We start from the raw sequence: 16,280 nt of genomic DNA on the forward strand, positions 1-16,280 counted from the left end.
TGAAAAACGATCGGTATTGTCATCATTCTTCAATTACCTTCGGGCCCCTCCGGGCCCTTTGGCGGGGTCGAAAATTTATCTAGGGCTGACAGTCTTTAATAATATCTCGTCGGTGGTCAGACTGACGATCAAAAAAGTGCCATAAATTGCAAAGGGAGAGAAAAGACGAAGAGGTAAGTTGCTATTGAAATTAGTGTGTTATAAGTAAGATTGGACGCTTACATATTAATTATAATACTTTACGTCTACACACACAAAAATATTATTCTACTGCTGAAAAAAACGATTGGTCGATTAGTTTTCCTTCTTTTAAGTCATAGTCATCTGTGTGTTTGTAGAAAACGTAAACTATTATCTATATAGACAATGAATAATATTTGGATGTCATTTTAGAACATATGTCGTTTAATATATATCATATTTAATATAATATATTCACAAAGCGCTTATCAGTATTTCTTTTAATGTAAACTTCGCAGAGCATTGTAAATTATTAAAAAAATATATATATACATATATCCATGAAGATTTCTACGCCGTTAACAAAAAAATATATATTTTAAAATGACATCATAAACAAAAATATATTTTTTTAAAATGACACTAATTTAAGCAAGGTCGTTGCGCGGGAATGAAATAAAAAATATCCTGCTGGCAGGATACGCATCGCTTTGATGAAATTTCAATAACATCGTAGAGGAAAGCGTTGAGTGAAAATAACAGCGATATAATTGCAGGTTACTCGCGGCGATCGACTGCAAGATACCAGCAACATACCTTTGACTCGATTGATAATTCGATCGCGGAAAATTAGATACACCACAATCACGTTAATGAACGTGACACGCAGCAGTACCGGTTATTTAAATAACAAAATCGCGCTACATGCGTCGCGAATACGTACAGAAGGCTGCACGGTTTCATAAACATTCGCATGAACGTCATACCTCTGAGATAAGGCGATATTTATTCTCTCGTTGCAAACACACAGTGCGGTTACAAACACTTATGATTACTCGCAGTTGCAACACACAATTGCGATCTTACAATTTTTCACGTAGCGCGTCCTTAGAAGCCGTTATCGGACATGATGTTGCGGAACTATCCCCTCCGGCGGTTGCTTGAAATTGATGTCGATCGATCTCGATCGTGACTGAGATTTCATGCTTTGAGGTTTCCATTGCCGTCTCCGGCACAAATGTCGACTCGCTACCGCGAAGCAGTGTCGCGACATGGTGCGTGGCGCACCGTGTCCTCTTATCTAACGTCCCCGCGTCGAGTCGCGATGACATCGGTCGCGAGAGCCGACGCAATTTTCTCGACAAGAGGTGGGATGTAATTAAAAGTTTCTTGCACTCGTGCGCGTGCAGCAAGATTCGTGCGGACGATGTTGTCGATGCGGCGAATTCATAACCAGTCCCAGCTGCACGCACCAGATAACTTCGCCATTTCTTCGCACGATATCTCGCGAACGTGCGCGCGACACGCTACGAAAGCGTTTCTCGGCGGCCGGCCGGAGGAAGAATTCGCGAAGCGAAGCGCGATGCTGCTCTCTCGATCCGCAGATATTAGAGACTCGAGAACAGTTTCGCTCTTTTGATCCTGCTTCTCGATGTGCGTGTCAAGATACACGCCAAAATACACGCTAGGCAATGATCTTAAACCCTTCCCGGCCGTGTTATCCTCGACATTCCTCTCCAGATCTACAGAAATTCAATCATTTTGTGCTCAACATCATGCGACAACATCATGTGCTCTTCGCGTCTACTTCAATGTCTGGGTACCCAACTAATGCAGCAACGTATTTAGTAATATATTTATATCGAATATAATAGTAATGTATAAGAATTGACTCATGAGATCCATTGGAACGCAACGTGGTATCTATTCGACACAGGAGAGTAGGAGAGTAGAAAGGGTTAACATCCACATCGGGTGGAAGAGAAGGATAAAGATCAAAGACTCAAGCCAGGTCAACGACGACCGGTCGCGGGGTGCGTTAAGATGAAGATAGAAGCTGCACGCCGCGGCGATCCTTCTTACTGAGCAACTTTGGCCGCCTTGTCGGTCGGGTCGAAGTGCTTCCGCAGGTCCTGCCAGCATTCGTAATACTGGTCGTCCAGCTTGTTGCAGATCTTGTCAGCCCATTCCGTCACTGCCAAGCTGTACGAACTCTCGAACATGAAGGCTTGCGTGCCATCGGCGATTCTCTCCGGCAGCAGCTCGGCCTTGGACGCGGCCTCGAAGCAGCGTGTGTCGGGCCCGTGCGGGGTCATCATAGAATGCAGAGTCGCGCCGCCAGCTTGGAAGCCTTCCTCTTTCGCCTCGTAACGACCCTTTATCAGCCCCATGAACTCGCTCATGCAATTGCCTGGGAATCGGACAGTGAAATCTGTTATGTTCACTCCTTCCTTTCTTCTTTTCTTTCAATGACTCAACACTAGAACTACCAATGCAGTATAAATAACGAGTTTGTAATCTATATAATAGAATGTCCGTCTGTATGTTTCTTACATACTCGTAAATCCTTCAACCGAACTGAATCAAGTTGTGCATTACTTACCAAAATGGAAAATAGAAAAAATATAAGCTATCACGAAACCTGGATCTACTAGCTGATTTATTTGGACTCGCTCGTCAAAAACCCCAAAAGACGATGACATAATAGTCGATAAATTATCATACACTAGCACGGCGCTGAAACGCGGATAATATCTTTCTGAACAATAATGTAAAAAGTGGACACAGCGGATTAGCATGAATATTAATTAATTAAATTAAAATAATGCTGTCTCGTATCTACGACAGAAAAAGACACAGATACGGAATGATGAACAAGGAAAACGCCGAGAATAAACTCGAATCATCGTGCCGGGCGTAGCTTTCTGGCATAAATTAGTCTAACTAGCCGTGTCTCGAAAGAAGTCACTACCGAATCGTTAATACAGCGGCTATGTAAATGAACCCCACGAGATATTCACATCGAGGCGAAAAAAACAAAAAAGAGATCTTCAACGTATCGCGTGGAGGCTCGTCGATCCGGACCGCGGCCACCTATAAATAACGGCAACGATTCGCTCTCATAAATAAACAACAGATCTATCCGACAAAAAATACTCGCAAAATGTCGACGGGTGTCGATAGTCGTCGAATAAGTCATTTGCCAACGGTAGCGATCGGTCAGTTAACATTGATTTCCCATCGCTGGTCGGCATTGTCGACACGCGAGAGGATACAGAAGCCCCGTTTACGGCCACACGCCATAGGATACGCAAAAACGCAGTTCGCGAATCACATCGCGAGTGTCTATTGAACGCAAAAATGGTACGTAGTATAAAAGGTGCCTATTTATTATTTGATATTTGTATCTGTCAATCATTTTTCGTGTGCTCTTCGCGTCTACTTCAATATTTGGATACCCAACTGATTTAGTAGCAGCAACGTATTTAGTAATGTATATTTACTTATATTGAATATAGTAGTAATGTATAAGAATTGACTCATGAGATCGATTGGAACGCAACGCGTTATCTACTCGACACAGGAGAGTAAAGAGTTCATCCACATCAGGTGGAAGAGAAGGAAATTATTTTTCATTATGGTGCATCAACGTGTTCTTTCTCCAATATACACTTACGCTCATCAACTACTTTTACTACAAGGCTCATTCTACAATAGCCGTAAGAGTATGCAATAAGATGTAAGTAGTAAGCTAATTAATGGGATTTTTATAGCCTAAGAATAATTGGCTATGATCGATCAATTTGCTTGCTGCTTACGCCTTATTGCAAACACACGACTACTGTAGAATATGTAGAAGCACGCAAAAGTTCGAGTTGAATCAACTCGTCGCGTGAAACGCGAGTGCGACTGCGAGTGCCGCGATCCACTAGACGCTGCAAGAGTTTTGAAGCGCTTAAAGAAAAGCCACTATTGGTCTATACGGCACATAGACCATAGCGTTTGCAGCGTCTAATGGATCGCTTCCTACGTGTGCCTGCGTCATGAGTTAATACTTCATCTTGCGAGCTAAACGCGGCCGTCATTGTGCCGGTTCGCGATCGCGCAACACGAGACGCGATCTGCAATGGAAATCTTGCGAGCGCGTTTTGCATATTATCGCTCTCCACGCGCCGCCGATTTATTCATTAACGTGGAGAATGGTCCGCATTGGATATGCACGCCGCACTATGCTGGTTATCAAATCTCGGAGAAAGCAGCGAGCGGCCACTCTTACTGGCGCTCGGACGAATTTCCTCGAGATACGCATTGTGCGTCGGGCAGTTTCATTTATCGGCGAGGTGGGCTGCGAACGAGATCGACGCGATGTCGTAGGAGAAACGCGGGAGAAAAGAAGAAGAGAAATAAAAGCCGAGAGAGGAATAAATATCGCGCAGACACGACAAGAAGAAACTCAGCGGCAATTCTGCGCGCGTAGGATAGAATTTTTCAGCGATTTTTTTTTAATTATTCACGCTCTCAACAATAGGATATCATTATCTCGCGAGGGAAAATGTAATTTTTGATAATTAACGATTTCACGCGATTTTGTTACGCGTTGTGCGTTGCGCGGCTTGTCGGCGAGAAGTGGATTCGTATGCTGAGAGAAGAAATATCTAAGAAATAAGAAATAAGTATTTAGTACTAACAGCATGTTTATTTAAGCCAATATAAAATATCTTTCTAAAAATGGGGAATATTCATTTTCTTAAAATCTTAGCTTTCTATAAAAGTAATTATTGATTCTATTTAACGCGCGTGTTCGCTACCAGCATCACACATGTGACGCACTGATCTTTCACCTCAAGTTCATATTTACTCAAAATATTCAATTTTACTTAATTATAACGTGTTTGCTAACGTCATATGTGCACGACAACGATATTTTTCTTTGTATATTAATAAACCAAGTGTGTATTACATTTACAATTACATGAAAACAGATGTAATGTGGTTTATAGAAAGAATTCTCCAAATTTACAATTATATGAAAACAGATGTAATGTGGTCTGTAGAAAAAATTCTCCAAATAAACTATAATAGCGAACAGACCGTGTCAAATGAAATAATTTAGATCAAAATAAATATTGGTTATTATTGAATGAATATTTTCTATTTTCTATTTTATATCTTTTTCGTCGTGTAATAATGATGTATACAAACGAGATCAACGCGACGACGATGTCTCAGAAGAGAAAAGGGAGGAAAAGAGAGGAAGTAAAAGTCGAGAGAAATGTGTAGTTAAGTGATAAAGATTTGCGCGATAAAATAACCGGATGTCGCGTGTAGAGGAGAATTGATGACAATTTTGTAATAAATTCATCTTTCCGACAGCAGAAAATGATAACTCACGCGATCAAGTAATTCCTAGTAATTCGTCGATCTCGCGTTAATCATCGAATAAATATTCAGCGATCTCGCTCGCGCTTTCGACGTTAAACGACAGCAAAAAAACGACTAGTGGCTCCGCTTATTTGCAGCGGCCCATATAAGGCAGTGGTCGGCCGCTATTTTTAATGATCACCCGATTAGCCAGCATTTAATTTTACGATCGGAAAGCACAGCGACGCATCGCGTCGCGTTTAGCCGACTGTCACAGTTACCCCGATCGATCCTGTAATTTCGCGGACGTGCGATTTCTACGCAACGGGACATATTCAGGACTGCGACGGTGACCGCCCCTCTCGTAGCTTCCAATTACTTAACTCGTAAGGATGCGTTCGTCGATAGGCATCGCGCGTCTTTCTCCTCGCACGCGACGTACTTTCCCAACGAGAGCGCATAATACGACGAGCACAACGAACGGCCGCATCCACGACCGCGGCCACGACGACGCGACCAGCAGGAGGACGAGCGCGAACGAAAGTGCCCGTCCCGTGTCTCATAATCGATCGGATCGTCATCGAGGTAGGAAATTGGTGAAACGACCCGCCGGAGAAAGAGACATTGTTGTGGCCGGTCGGCGGGAAAAATTTCGAGTTTTCTCCGTGCCCGGCTCAGTTGCACAATTTTCAGGTGCGCTCTTCCGGAACGAAGACGCCACCGTGGAGCTCGAGACGGAACGCTAGCTCGAGCCAGCTGTGTATAATCGACCCCCCCGATGAGAAGAAAAAAAACCGAAGGTTTCGCAATTTCTCGGGAACGTAGCGTGTCCGGTAAATACGTCGTCGATTGACGACTGAGCATCGATGCTGTATATTGCGTACAGATACTCGTTATTTTTCTAATATTCCTCCCGGTTCGAGCTATACTTTTTTCTCCAAACAGGCATCTTTCTTGCACCATTAAAAATTTCAATGTGATGACATCATGACAGTAAGGTAAAACGTCCAATAACCGACATTTTGTCAATTTTTGGCACTCTTGTGTGGGTTCTATCATCATTTCATCCTATTCCCCATCATATTTACGTAAAAAATTCACGTTAAGAATTACAATTTGATTAGAAAGTTATCCCATGATCCTGATGTCATATCTGATACGTATAAGATGACGTTATCAAATGCTATAAATATTAATAATCCTTATTATTCATAAGGTCAACCACGCTGCTTTACATGACTTATCACATATAAAGAAAATTAGCACCAGGAATCTGTGTGTGATAGCTAAATTTCGTTGTAGCATACTCAAAGATACACGAAGAAAATATTGTAATAAAAATTACGTTAAAATTATTTTCTTTTATAATGTTTTTGTAAAGCTTTTTGTAGTATTTTTATAATATTTTTTGTAATTGATAATCCATCCTGATATAGGATATAAAAAACATTAAAGTAATTACAATAATTTTGTAGTAAGAAATCAAACGTATAACATTTTCAAATACATAGTAACTTTGTTTATAATTCTGTATGATCCAAGATTACAAAAATTTTATTGTAATTTTTACTACAATATTTTCTCCGTACACAGGCGCCAGTAGGCCTATCTAGCTATGAAATCGATGCAGTAGCTACGGTAACAAAAGTTTCATTTACAGCGCAACAAATACATTTCTAGCAAATCATGAATAGCCGCAATAGTGAAATCTTATTTTTCCGTGCAGGGCCCGATATAATATCGCATTAAACGAAGCAAATAACTGACTGAGATCAGGACCATAGGATAAATTTCCAGTCGAAAGTGCCGAGCATCCTCGATACTCATATCTTCGTATCAACATACACTTGCGATAATTAACCACGACCGTAGAATATACTTTCTACTTACGATGATAGTAAGGGGGTCGGAAAGTGTGCTCTTGCACGGACCAACGGGGTGGAAAGATCACAAAGTCGGCCGCGGCGGTTCCAGGCTTGTTAGTGGGGCACGTCAGCACAGTGAAGATGGACGGATCCTGCGGAATTAATTGAGTCATTTAGCGCGAGAGCGTCACGCTCGAATTCACCGACCTTTCTCTCCGAGTTGACTCTCGGTCGGGAGAGTCCTCACACACGCGATCTCCCGTCCCGATCCGCAGATTAACGGATTACGTTTGCCGCGCTCAAACGAATCGATCGATCGGTCTTTCAACTAACGTGAAACTCGAAACTTTCCGGATGACTCGTCGAATCGAGATCGCGGAGGAAAGAGGAATCGCCCGGGGGCTGCGTCACGAGGATATCCAAGAGGACTATCGAGGGAGGGAAGAGGACGGGGGGAGAGGGAAACCTCCCGCGCACCAATGAGGATAATATCGAGACGCTCGAAACTTCTTCTTCCGTAAATTACAGGCTGGCCGCTCTAATGAGGAGGTATACTCACGCAGTGATCAAAGGAGACAGAGTTGACGACCATGAATGCATCGAGATTGTACTTGTAAGGTACGTAATTGCCGTGCCACGCGACCACGTTGAAGGGACTGCAACCTTGGCTGGCCACGAACAGCTTTCCCTGATATTTGCATACGATCTCATAATCGATCTCACGATCCTCGTACCATGCGACCGGCGTTTGGAAGTCTCTCGGGTTCGCCAAGCCGTTCGCACCTGCGCGTGATCTCCGCTCATTAAGTCGTTTATTAAGGAAATATCGATTTAGTCTTCGAGAAAAAGACACTTAACTTCTTAGTAGCAATACAGCGATAGTTGAAAAGAAAAGAAGAAATATTGACGCTGATGAGGTATCCGCATAAATTCTCTGAGGTTTCTAAAGAAGCGGATGCAAAAGGAACAAAGCAAAGCAAAGTTTTCGGCCCTTCGATCAAGATCGATCGATGAAGTACCTATTGGTCCCAGTTCCGGTAATCGGAAGTGATTGTCAAAGACCTCGAGGATGTATCCCCTGGATGGTCCAAAGACAGTGACGGAAAATCGCATGCCTTGCTGAATCACGCAAATCTCGTTCGGCTCGCATCGAATCTTGCCGAACTCGGTAGTGATCTGCAGAACGCCCAACTGCGGGACTGCAATCGCGAGGGACGAATTTCACTCACACATCCTTCTTTTTTCCTTCCTTTTTTTAAAGAAAAACCTTTTGCTACTTACCGATGAGGAAATCGCCGTCGGCGTTGTAGAAAGCCCTATCCTTCATCGACGCGTTGCAGAGGTACACGTGCACCGCGATACCCTGGCGCGTTCTGGGGTCACCAGCACCGCACAAGGTATGAAGACCTTCGACGAAGTCGACCTCGGGATCTCGTCGAGTAGGAACGTCGAATGTTTTCCATCTTAACTGAGAAGCGAAAGCGGTCAGCTTTGGGCGAATCGAGGTAAGCTTTGCTGAATCGCGACTTCGCTAAATCGACGCGATGATATCTCAGGAGAGACCAGCGTCACATACGTGTAATTTATCATTTTTCAATGTATAATTTTATTACACTTTTTAACTCCTTAAGTGGCATATCCGGGAAAGTTCTACGGCAAAATATTAAATTCCTCTTGATTTACTTCAACTTTTTTTTTAACTCACAGCAAGTACACGTTAGATATATTTTGTATTGTATTTTTCACAATTTTTTAAAGCAAATAGCAATGAAGGGAAAATAAATCTAGATATACTTATTTAAAAGAAAAATCCGCTCTGTAGTGGGAATCACGCAGTCATTTTAAATCATCACTGAAGAGATTATAATTATTACAATTTTTTAAATTAATGTATTTAATGTGTAATTCTTTTATGTCAATATTATAGAATGAAGTTTACTTTACGCAATTACGTAAAAAAAAGACAAAAATACGAGGTAGTCTGTGGAGGAAATTCTCCAAATAAATCGTAGTAATAAACGTGTTAAACTTGAGGCGTTGGAAAGTATACGCACAAGCCGCTGTTAGACTCCAAAATCTCGGACTCGACGGGCGCATTTACCTGATTAGGATTTGGATGAATCCTGTTCCAATCGTTGGTTAAGTAAGATTCGATATCGTGCATTTTGGTAAAAGGTTTGAACATTTTGTGAACGCAGGATGGTCTCATCCGATAGAGCCACGATCTTTTGTTTTCAGCACGTGGAGCTGAGGAACAAAATCAAAATAATTAATTTTATTATATTAGATGCAATTTTGAATTTTAAGTCTCTCTTCCACTGTGCGTCATAATGTTATTATTATAAATTCACGAACTCAGCGAACAGTTACTACAAATCGACGATAGCATTCTCGCGAGTCATTTATCAAAATCTGTCGGGAGATAAGCACGAGAGTCACCATAGATCTCTGATTATACGCGAAAAACAAGTTTAACTCGTTTGAAACTAATTCTCTCGTTATTTCGAAATTCCAAAAGCGTATCTTCGATCTATTGACGTGTAACTGGCTAATTTCAAAGCCATACTGAAGATGCATAAGAAACTAAACTGGAGTATTATGATTTGAAACGTAGAAGCCTTTTGAAGGACGTAACTTCTGAATTTCTGGAAGAAATCCTGATAACATATTTTCGATTAACTAACGTCGAATTTACTAAGTTTAAACTAAAGACACACTGAAAACTAAGCTAGAACGTCGTGATTTGAAATGTAGAACTCCTTCAGAGCGCAAAGCAACATTCGAGAGAAATTTTACAATAGTATATTTGCAAGTATATTTGGTTCATTGACGTGTAACTCGCGATTTTGTTAATTTAAATTGAAGACACACGAAAAACTAAGCTGGAAATATCGTAATTCGAAACGTAAAGATCTTTTGGGACGCAAAATAACTTTCAAAGAGAATTCTGGTAGTGTATTTTCGATTGACCGAACCCGTTGATTTTGTTAATTTGAGCTAAAGATACTTGGAAACTCAAACTGTTGCGCCGTGATTTATAGACCTTTAAGAACGCGAGATAAGTTCGGAGACACGAATCGAGTGGAATTCCTAAGGTATCAGGCGAACGAAGCGCGCATGAGACTCTCACTTACCGGTGAACGCCGTTCCCGACAATTGCTCGGCGTAAAGACCATATGGACACTTCTGCGGATTGTTCTGCCTAACGGGTAGTGCTCCTGGACAGCGCTCATCCTCGCTGGAGAATTCGCAGCCGAATCCCGTGAGATACTAACAAAAGACACGCGGTTACTTGGCGATGTTTTCCCTTGGATATGTCACCTTCGTCGCGCCTTAAGCCCAATGCACCGAATCACGACGCGAAATATTCTCGAATGCTCTCAGAATTTTCACACGACTGACGATATATCGTTCAAAACGCGTTCAAAACGCGAGAGCACCGTCTCGGTTTCTAAAAGAGATCGCTTTCGGGCGACTCGGGCCAGGAGAACATTCGCGAAACAACGCTCCGTGTCCACGAGACGCGAAAGATCCTTGCGATTTGAGATCGCTTGCTTTCAAGAAAAAAAGAAAGAAAAGAATGTACAAGATCTAATCTTCAAAATAACAGCTCCGCTACCTTAAACTCGTCTTTCATGATGCGGCTGATGGCTCGGAGCACGCCGATGTCTTTTCCTGACACGGAGGAAATACGGAGGTTTCAGTGGCGTCCCCCGTTTTATACAAACGGGGGGGACCGTGGTTGTCCTCAGACTACGCAATGACGACGAGATTGTTATTATGCAAAAAACATGTTTACGCTCGCGGACCAATCGGCTGCGAGTAATCGTAGGCACGACTTCGTTAACAGGCACGGCTGGTTGATAGTCAGATAGCCAGTCAGAGAGCCAGAAATTCCACATCACACTACGGAATTTATCACCAGAGCCTATCCTGAGACGAGCCCCTCGTAACAGCGCGTCGAATAGACGACTGGCTGATCTTCGTCACGAGCATCTCGTCGTTCTGTGACCCAAAAAGTCGTCCGGGTCCGGTTACCGAGGAGCCCTGGCTCGACATCGGCTCGAAAAATTTCCAAATTACGAAGATATTCATATCAGTTCATCACGTCGTTATCTCTCACGGCGACGACGACGGCGACGTTTCCGTAGGTGACTCGCTGCTCGTAAGATTATTTCAATACTCTCGACACTCTTTCTGACTTATTTTTATTCTTTTTAGAAGACGAAAAGGTCTCATATGCGTTCCGTCGCAAACACTTTTAGACTAATGATGCGTAAATCTATTACTTATAAGCAACACAAATACTGGTAATTTTTATTCTGTTTGTCATAACACTCGCGCGCATTTTTGACGGAGATTTATGGCAAAGGTGTGTTTCACGCCTCTGACGTGTGTTGATCGAGGTTCAATTTGAAGATTTGCAAACTCGGTTACTGCTCAATGCCATATCGTAGCTTGTACACGACTTGTGTGTTTGCGTAAGTATGTCTTGTATGTAAATATGTCTTATATGTAAGTATATCTTCTTTTTTTCTTTTTCAACATTCATATCACGCCACTTACAAGGTAATTGTATCATTCTTGGGCGGGGAGAGATAAGGCAGAAACAAGTCACCGTCACATTATTGAATCTTGAAATTAGAAGGAAATCTAGAAGTGATCGTTTACCTTAATAAATGAATATTTACACTAATAGCTATTAATAGGAATATTCAACCTGAGAAAAAATGTTTGCTACTGGTAATTGCAATCGCATAGTGAATTATTGTGTCAGAAGAATCATTCTTTTTAGTAAGTATTACTACAACGTTAGTAATAATAATATTATACGCACGGAGAGAAAAATTTGAGTGTATTAACATGAAGTTTGGTTGTAATGAACGAATCAACGCGTTTTGATTGAAGGAAACAAATTTTTTGATTCTTAGAACCAAATGTGGGTCATAAAAACTACATACATAGAAATTCTGTCTTTCAACCAGAACGTGTCGTTCATTAAGATGAATGTCCTAATGATTGAACTAATAATAAAGCACGATCATTTTTACATTTTTACCAATAAATAATTAATATAATTAGTAAAATAATCAATGTTTATGTAAAACTTTAGTTTGTCAACAATCGTAAAATATAGTAGGAAATTAAATTATCAGATAATTTAATTTCCTACTATATTTTACGATTGCTGACAAACTAAAGTTTTACATAAACATTGATTATTTTACTAATTATATTAATTATTTATTGGTAAAAATGTAAAAATGATTGTGCTTTATTATTAGTTCAATCATTAGAACATTCATCTTAATGAACGAACCGACACGTTCTGATTGAAAGACAGAATTTCTGTGTATGTGGTTTTTATGACCCACATTTGGTTCTAAGAACCAAAAAATTTGTTTCCTTCAATAATAAATATCAGTTATAATTTTAACAAAATATTTTATAGCACCGTTATATTATATTAATAATTAAATCGAAAAATATATCATATCCTAAGTACTGAATAATACAGATTCAGTGATTGAATGTTCATTGCATAACATTATAAATAGACACAGAGATATTATATCAATTAAAGAGAAATATCTCTTAATAAGATTTCAGAAGTCCTTTCTTTTATGGAAATATTAAATACAAATAAATTATTCGTATTCCAGTTATTGGAACAATGTTCAATTACTATCGATATTTACCTTGAAATCAAACTTCACATTAATATAGTGAGAAACAAACTCTATGTCTCACAAATAAATTCTCAAGTGCACAACCAACTCTTTTTCTCCGCATGCGTATTGCTTTTCCATTAGAACAAGAAGATACAGTTGGCGCCGAAGGAGATAATTATAACTTCAACGAGATTAATTCTCATTTCTCCCCTCAATACGTTTATATTGATAAAAACAACGACATTGAAAGTAGTCGTTCTCCTTCGTCGAACGGCCCCGCCGATCGGCACTGCGCACGCATTTTCGATGCGCGCTCATCAGAAGAGATCCGATTCTGTGCATTTAATCGTTTTCACCTCGCTGGATTATCGGTTATCGCGGTAAGTTCGTTGTCCGCGAGAAAGTTTCATCGTCACGCCGAACGCGTACGCCTCGCACCTTTAGCGCAATTACACGCGAGTTTCCACCGATCGCGATCGCAACGAAGACGTTTTGTTGCGCCGTGATTGAGATGCAGCTTGACCGACGGAAAGGAAGCAGACGCTGTAACTCTGATATAGCCCACCGGGATTGTCGGATTGATCGTTATGTGTTCGTTAAACGTGACATTTCGTCTGTGATGTTTTCAGCAAATGTCACAATTTAGTTAATAATACATATTAGTTAATAATACAGGTGTCTGCGATAATTGAAATTTGCGCATTGCGTGCAAGAAAATCATGATTATACGCGGAGGCCAGAATGAATATATGCTGCGTTGTGATATATTTGCGTTCTAATTGACAATCACTTGGTATCAGCATTTCAGATGTAAAATCGCTCGGAAAACGCGGAATGCAGAAAATAACGTTCAGGCCATAAGCAAGGTATTTGCCATAATTGCGCTCCATATTCGCGACTTTCACCGCGCGGAGGATCAGTCATTTTACCGGCGACACGTAATGACGAGCCAATTGCGGCGTCTGCGGTGAGGAGGAGCTGCTGTCCGATGCGTTTGCTCTGCGAAAACGAAGAAGAAACGTCGCGCTCATCGCGCTACGAGCCGCATGAAATCAAGTCGGCGGTGCTTTTTGCGACGCAATCATTATGAGCGAGCGAGTGAGCGAGTGGAAATTGCGCGTCGATAATTAAGATGCGCGCTGAAATTTACATATGATCACGCGTTGTTTTCGTGACGGCCACGCGGATGAAAAGCAGAAATCTAATTGGCTCCTACGCGATCGTAATTGCCTGGTGTCGCGAAAAATACACCGGTCTGGTAATTTATGAGCCGCGCTTGCAGATCGTGAAAAAAAAGTCGATATATATAGAGGCGATAGAGCGTGACTCACACGATCGCGGATCGCGTTGGTCGCAAAAATGGGATAATCCGCACGTGAAAACGCCGTAAACGAAAACACTCTCCGCGGCAAATAAAGCGATATCTACGTCACAGAATTGCACTTTATTGCATTGTACATCAGCACGACGCGAATCTTCGCGCAAGCACGCCGGGAGAACAAGCATATCGACGTATTTAGTGGATTTGGCCGCAATTTATAGCGAGATGGCGAGATAAAAGATGTACTCCATGTCCGTCTGTTTATGTGTTGATTCGTCGATCAACTTGTCAAATCAACTGATCAAATGTACTTTGATTCGTTCGAATAAATTCCGACATTTCCGTGGAGCGCGACGGAAATCTCCAACGCGCTCTGCGTGTTATTGCACAACACCGCTCCGACTGGTTCGACAGAATTGATAAAAATCAACGCAACGGGGTGTCAGCCGATATAACAGGACCGACTCTGTACTCGGCAGCACCGGATTCTCGAGATTCTCCTAACGTCGACGCGGAGGGAAAAAATCTTCCATAGGGAAACATTTGAAAATAGCGCTATTGTTTGATTTTATTTTGTTTAATTTTGATTTTATTGCGCTATTATCTTGCAGCTGACGCTCTTCTATATCTCTGGAAAGAAATGTGTTCAAAAATATTGACTCAACAAAATTATGACAGTTCGAATTAGCTCTCGAGTCTAACAGACCCGAGATGTATTGTCCTAAAAATTTTCAAGATAACCTGATTGTCGATTTTGATTCTGATTAGTGTCATTCTGATCGCGGAAAATGTCGTGTCAACGTCAGGTGAGGTGTCCACGTAAGGTACGTAATGCCCACGCGTCCGTTCAATTTCACAGACGATTTAGCAGCGATCGAATACCTGGATCGATCGGTTTTTCGCGCGTAATTCTACTAAACCAGCACTTCTGACATTTCGCACAATTTCAATATATTGCAGGCAAAAAACGCGACCACCGTCGGCGACAATCTCCGAAGGGAAAGGAACTGCAAAGGAACACGCATCAATGATTTCGCAAACGGCGATGAATTGTGGCGAATCTAAGTCGACTCTAAGTAAAATCTGTCAAGATCAGTGATTACGCTAAGACTCTCTCGGGTTTCCAATCATGAAGAAACGCTAACAGACCTACCAAAGAAAATGCGGGAGCATCATTGAGAGAATAATTGCGAGAATATTATTGCCTTATTGAAAAAACTTTCGCTATTATGTTGTTACTCCCAATTTAATCCATTTTATATTAATCTTCTGTACGTACAATGTTAGGTCTGTGAGATCCGAACAAATATTCGATCGCTCACCAACTTTTGTAAAAGATTGGAGGAAATTTCAAAATAGCGCAAATCTGTTTTGCAGTTTTAAGTTTGGTAGTTCGCACTACCATTTTACAGCTGACACTTTTTTATATTTTTGGAAAAAAAATGTATCCAAAAATATTGATTTTCAACAAAGTTATATAAATTCAAAATTTTTTAGATCTTTGACAGATTGTCCTAAAAAATATAATTGTACACAGAAGGTAAATATTACCCCCTCCTATTTTTTAATTTTTAATTTCTCCTCTTTCTTAATTTTCTTCTTGTTTTAATTTTTTTTCAGTAATTCAATAATTTTTTAAATTTTATTTTTAAGTCTTTCTCAGAAATCTTAATTTTTCAATCTTTCTCTCGATTCACATCGCGCTCTCGTTGTCGTCCTCGTCGTCACGGAGGCTGCCGCAATCATGGCTGCAGGCACCTGCGAAAAAGAGACGCTACCTGGCGCCAGCGAGGCAGGTGGGGGCAGTCATTCTTTACAGTTAGACGTAGTGGGATCGAATGAAGAGGAGAGAAGAAACTTGGAGCTCGGTGGGAGATGACGATCCGAGAGAGGAAAGAGCACTGCCACCTTGCGGTGACGGCGGCTGCTCTCCTCCGTCGCCTCGCTCCAGAGGAGATTTCCTTTTGCATCATGCCAGAGAGAACTAACGGGGAACGCAGATGCTTCGCTCCCGAAGGAGAAAAAAACAGAAGAAGAAACTCGATCGACGAGCGCTTTCTAGGTCGCGCTTACTTTTCAAAGAGACGCGCGCGGCTCCTC

The 16,280-nt window shown here is 41.4% G+C and overlaps 1 protein-coding gene across 2 annotated transcripts in view; it reads right to left on the minus strand.

Annotated features, from left to right (window-relative positions):
- Nucleotides 1–384: 384 nt before the first annotated feature.
- The window catches only part of LOC116842147 (homogentisate 1,2-dioxygenase), a 32,009-nt gene continuing 16,113 nt past the window's right edge, over nt 385–16,280 (minus strand). Inside the window, exons 1-8 of one of the 2 annotated variants that reach the window (XM_032810917.1) lie at nt 10,807–10,973; nt 10,322–10,457; nt 9,289–9,434; nt 8,469–8,655; nt 8,207–8,386; nt 7,747–7,970; nt 7,213–7,339; nt 385–2,371 (exon numbers count right to left, since the gene is read on the minus strand). In XM_032810917.1, coding sequence (XP_032666808.1) covers nt 2,040–2,371; nt 7,213–7,339; nt 7,747–7,970; nt 8,207–8,386; nt 8,469–8,655; nt 9,289–9,434; nt 10,322–10,457; nt 10,807–10,824 — 1,350 coding nt within the window. In that variant the 5' untranslated portion in view covers nt 10,825–10,973 and the 3' untranslated portion in view covers nt 385–2,039. Of the gene's footprint in view, nt 2,372–7,212; nt 7,340–7,746; nt 7,971–8,206; nt 8,387–8,468; nt 8,656–9,288; nt 9,435–10,321; nt 10,458–10,806; nt 10,974–16,280 lie in introns of those variants that run through there. The other variant, XM_032810918.1, reaches the window with a different exon arrangement.

This window comes from Odontomachus brunneus, unplaced genomic scaffold (assembly GCF_010583005.1).
Source record: "Odontomachus brunneus isolate Ranch 3 - 2012 unplaced genomic scaffold, Obru_v1 Obru_scaffold_021, whole genome shotgun sequence".
In the NCBI taxonomy this organism is placed as follows: Eukaryota; Metazoa; Arthropoda; class Insecta; order Hymenoptera; family Formicidae; genus Odontomachus; species Odontomachus brunneus.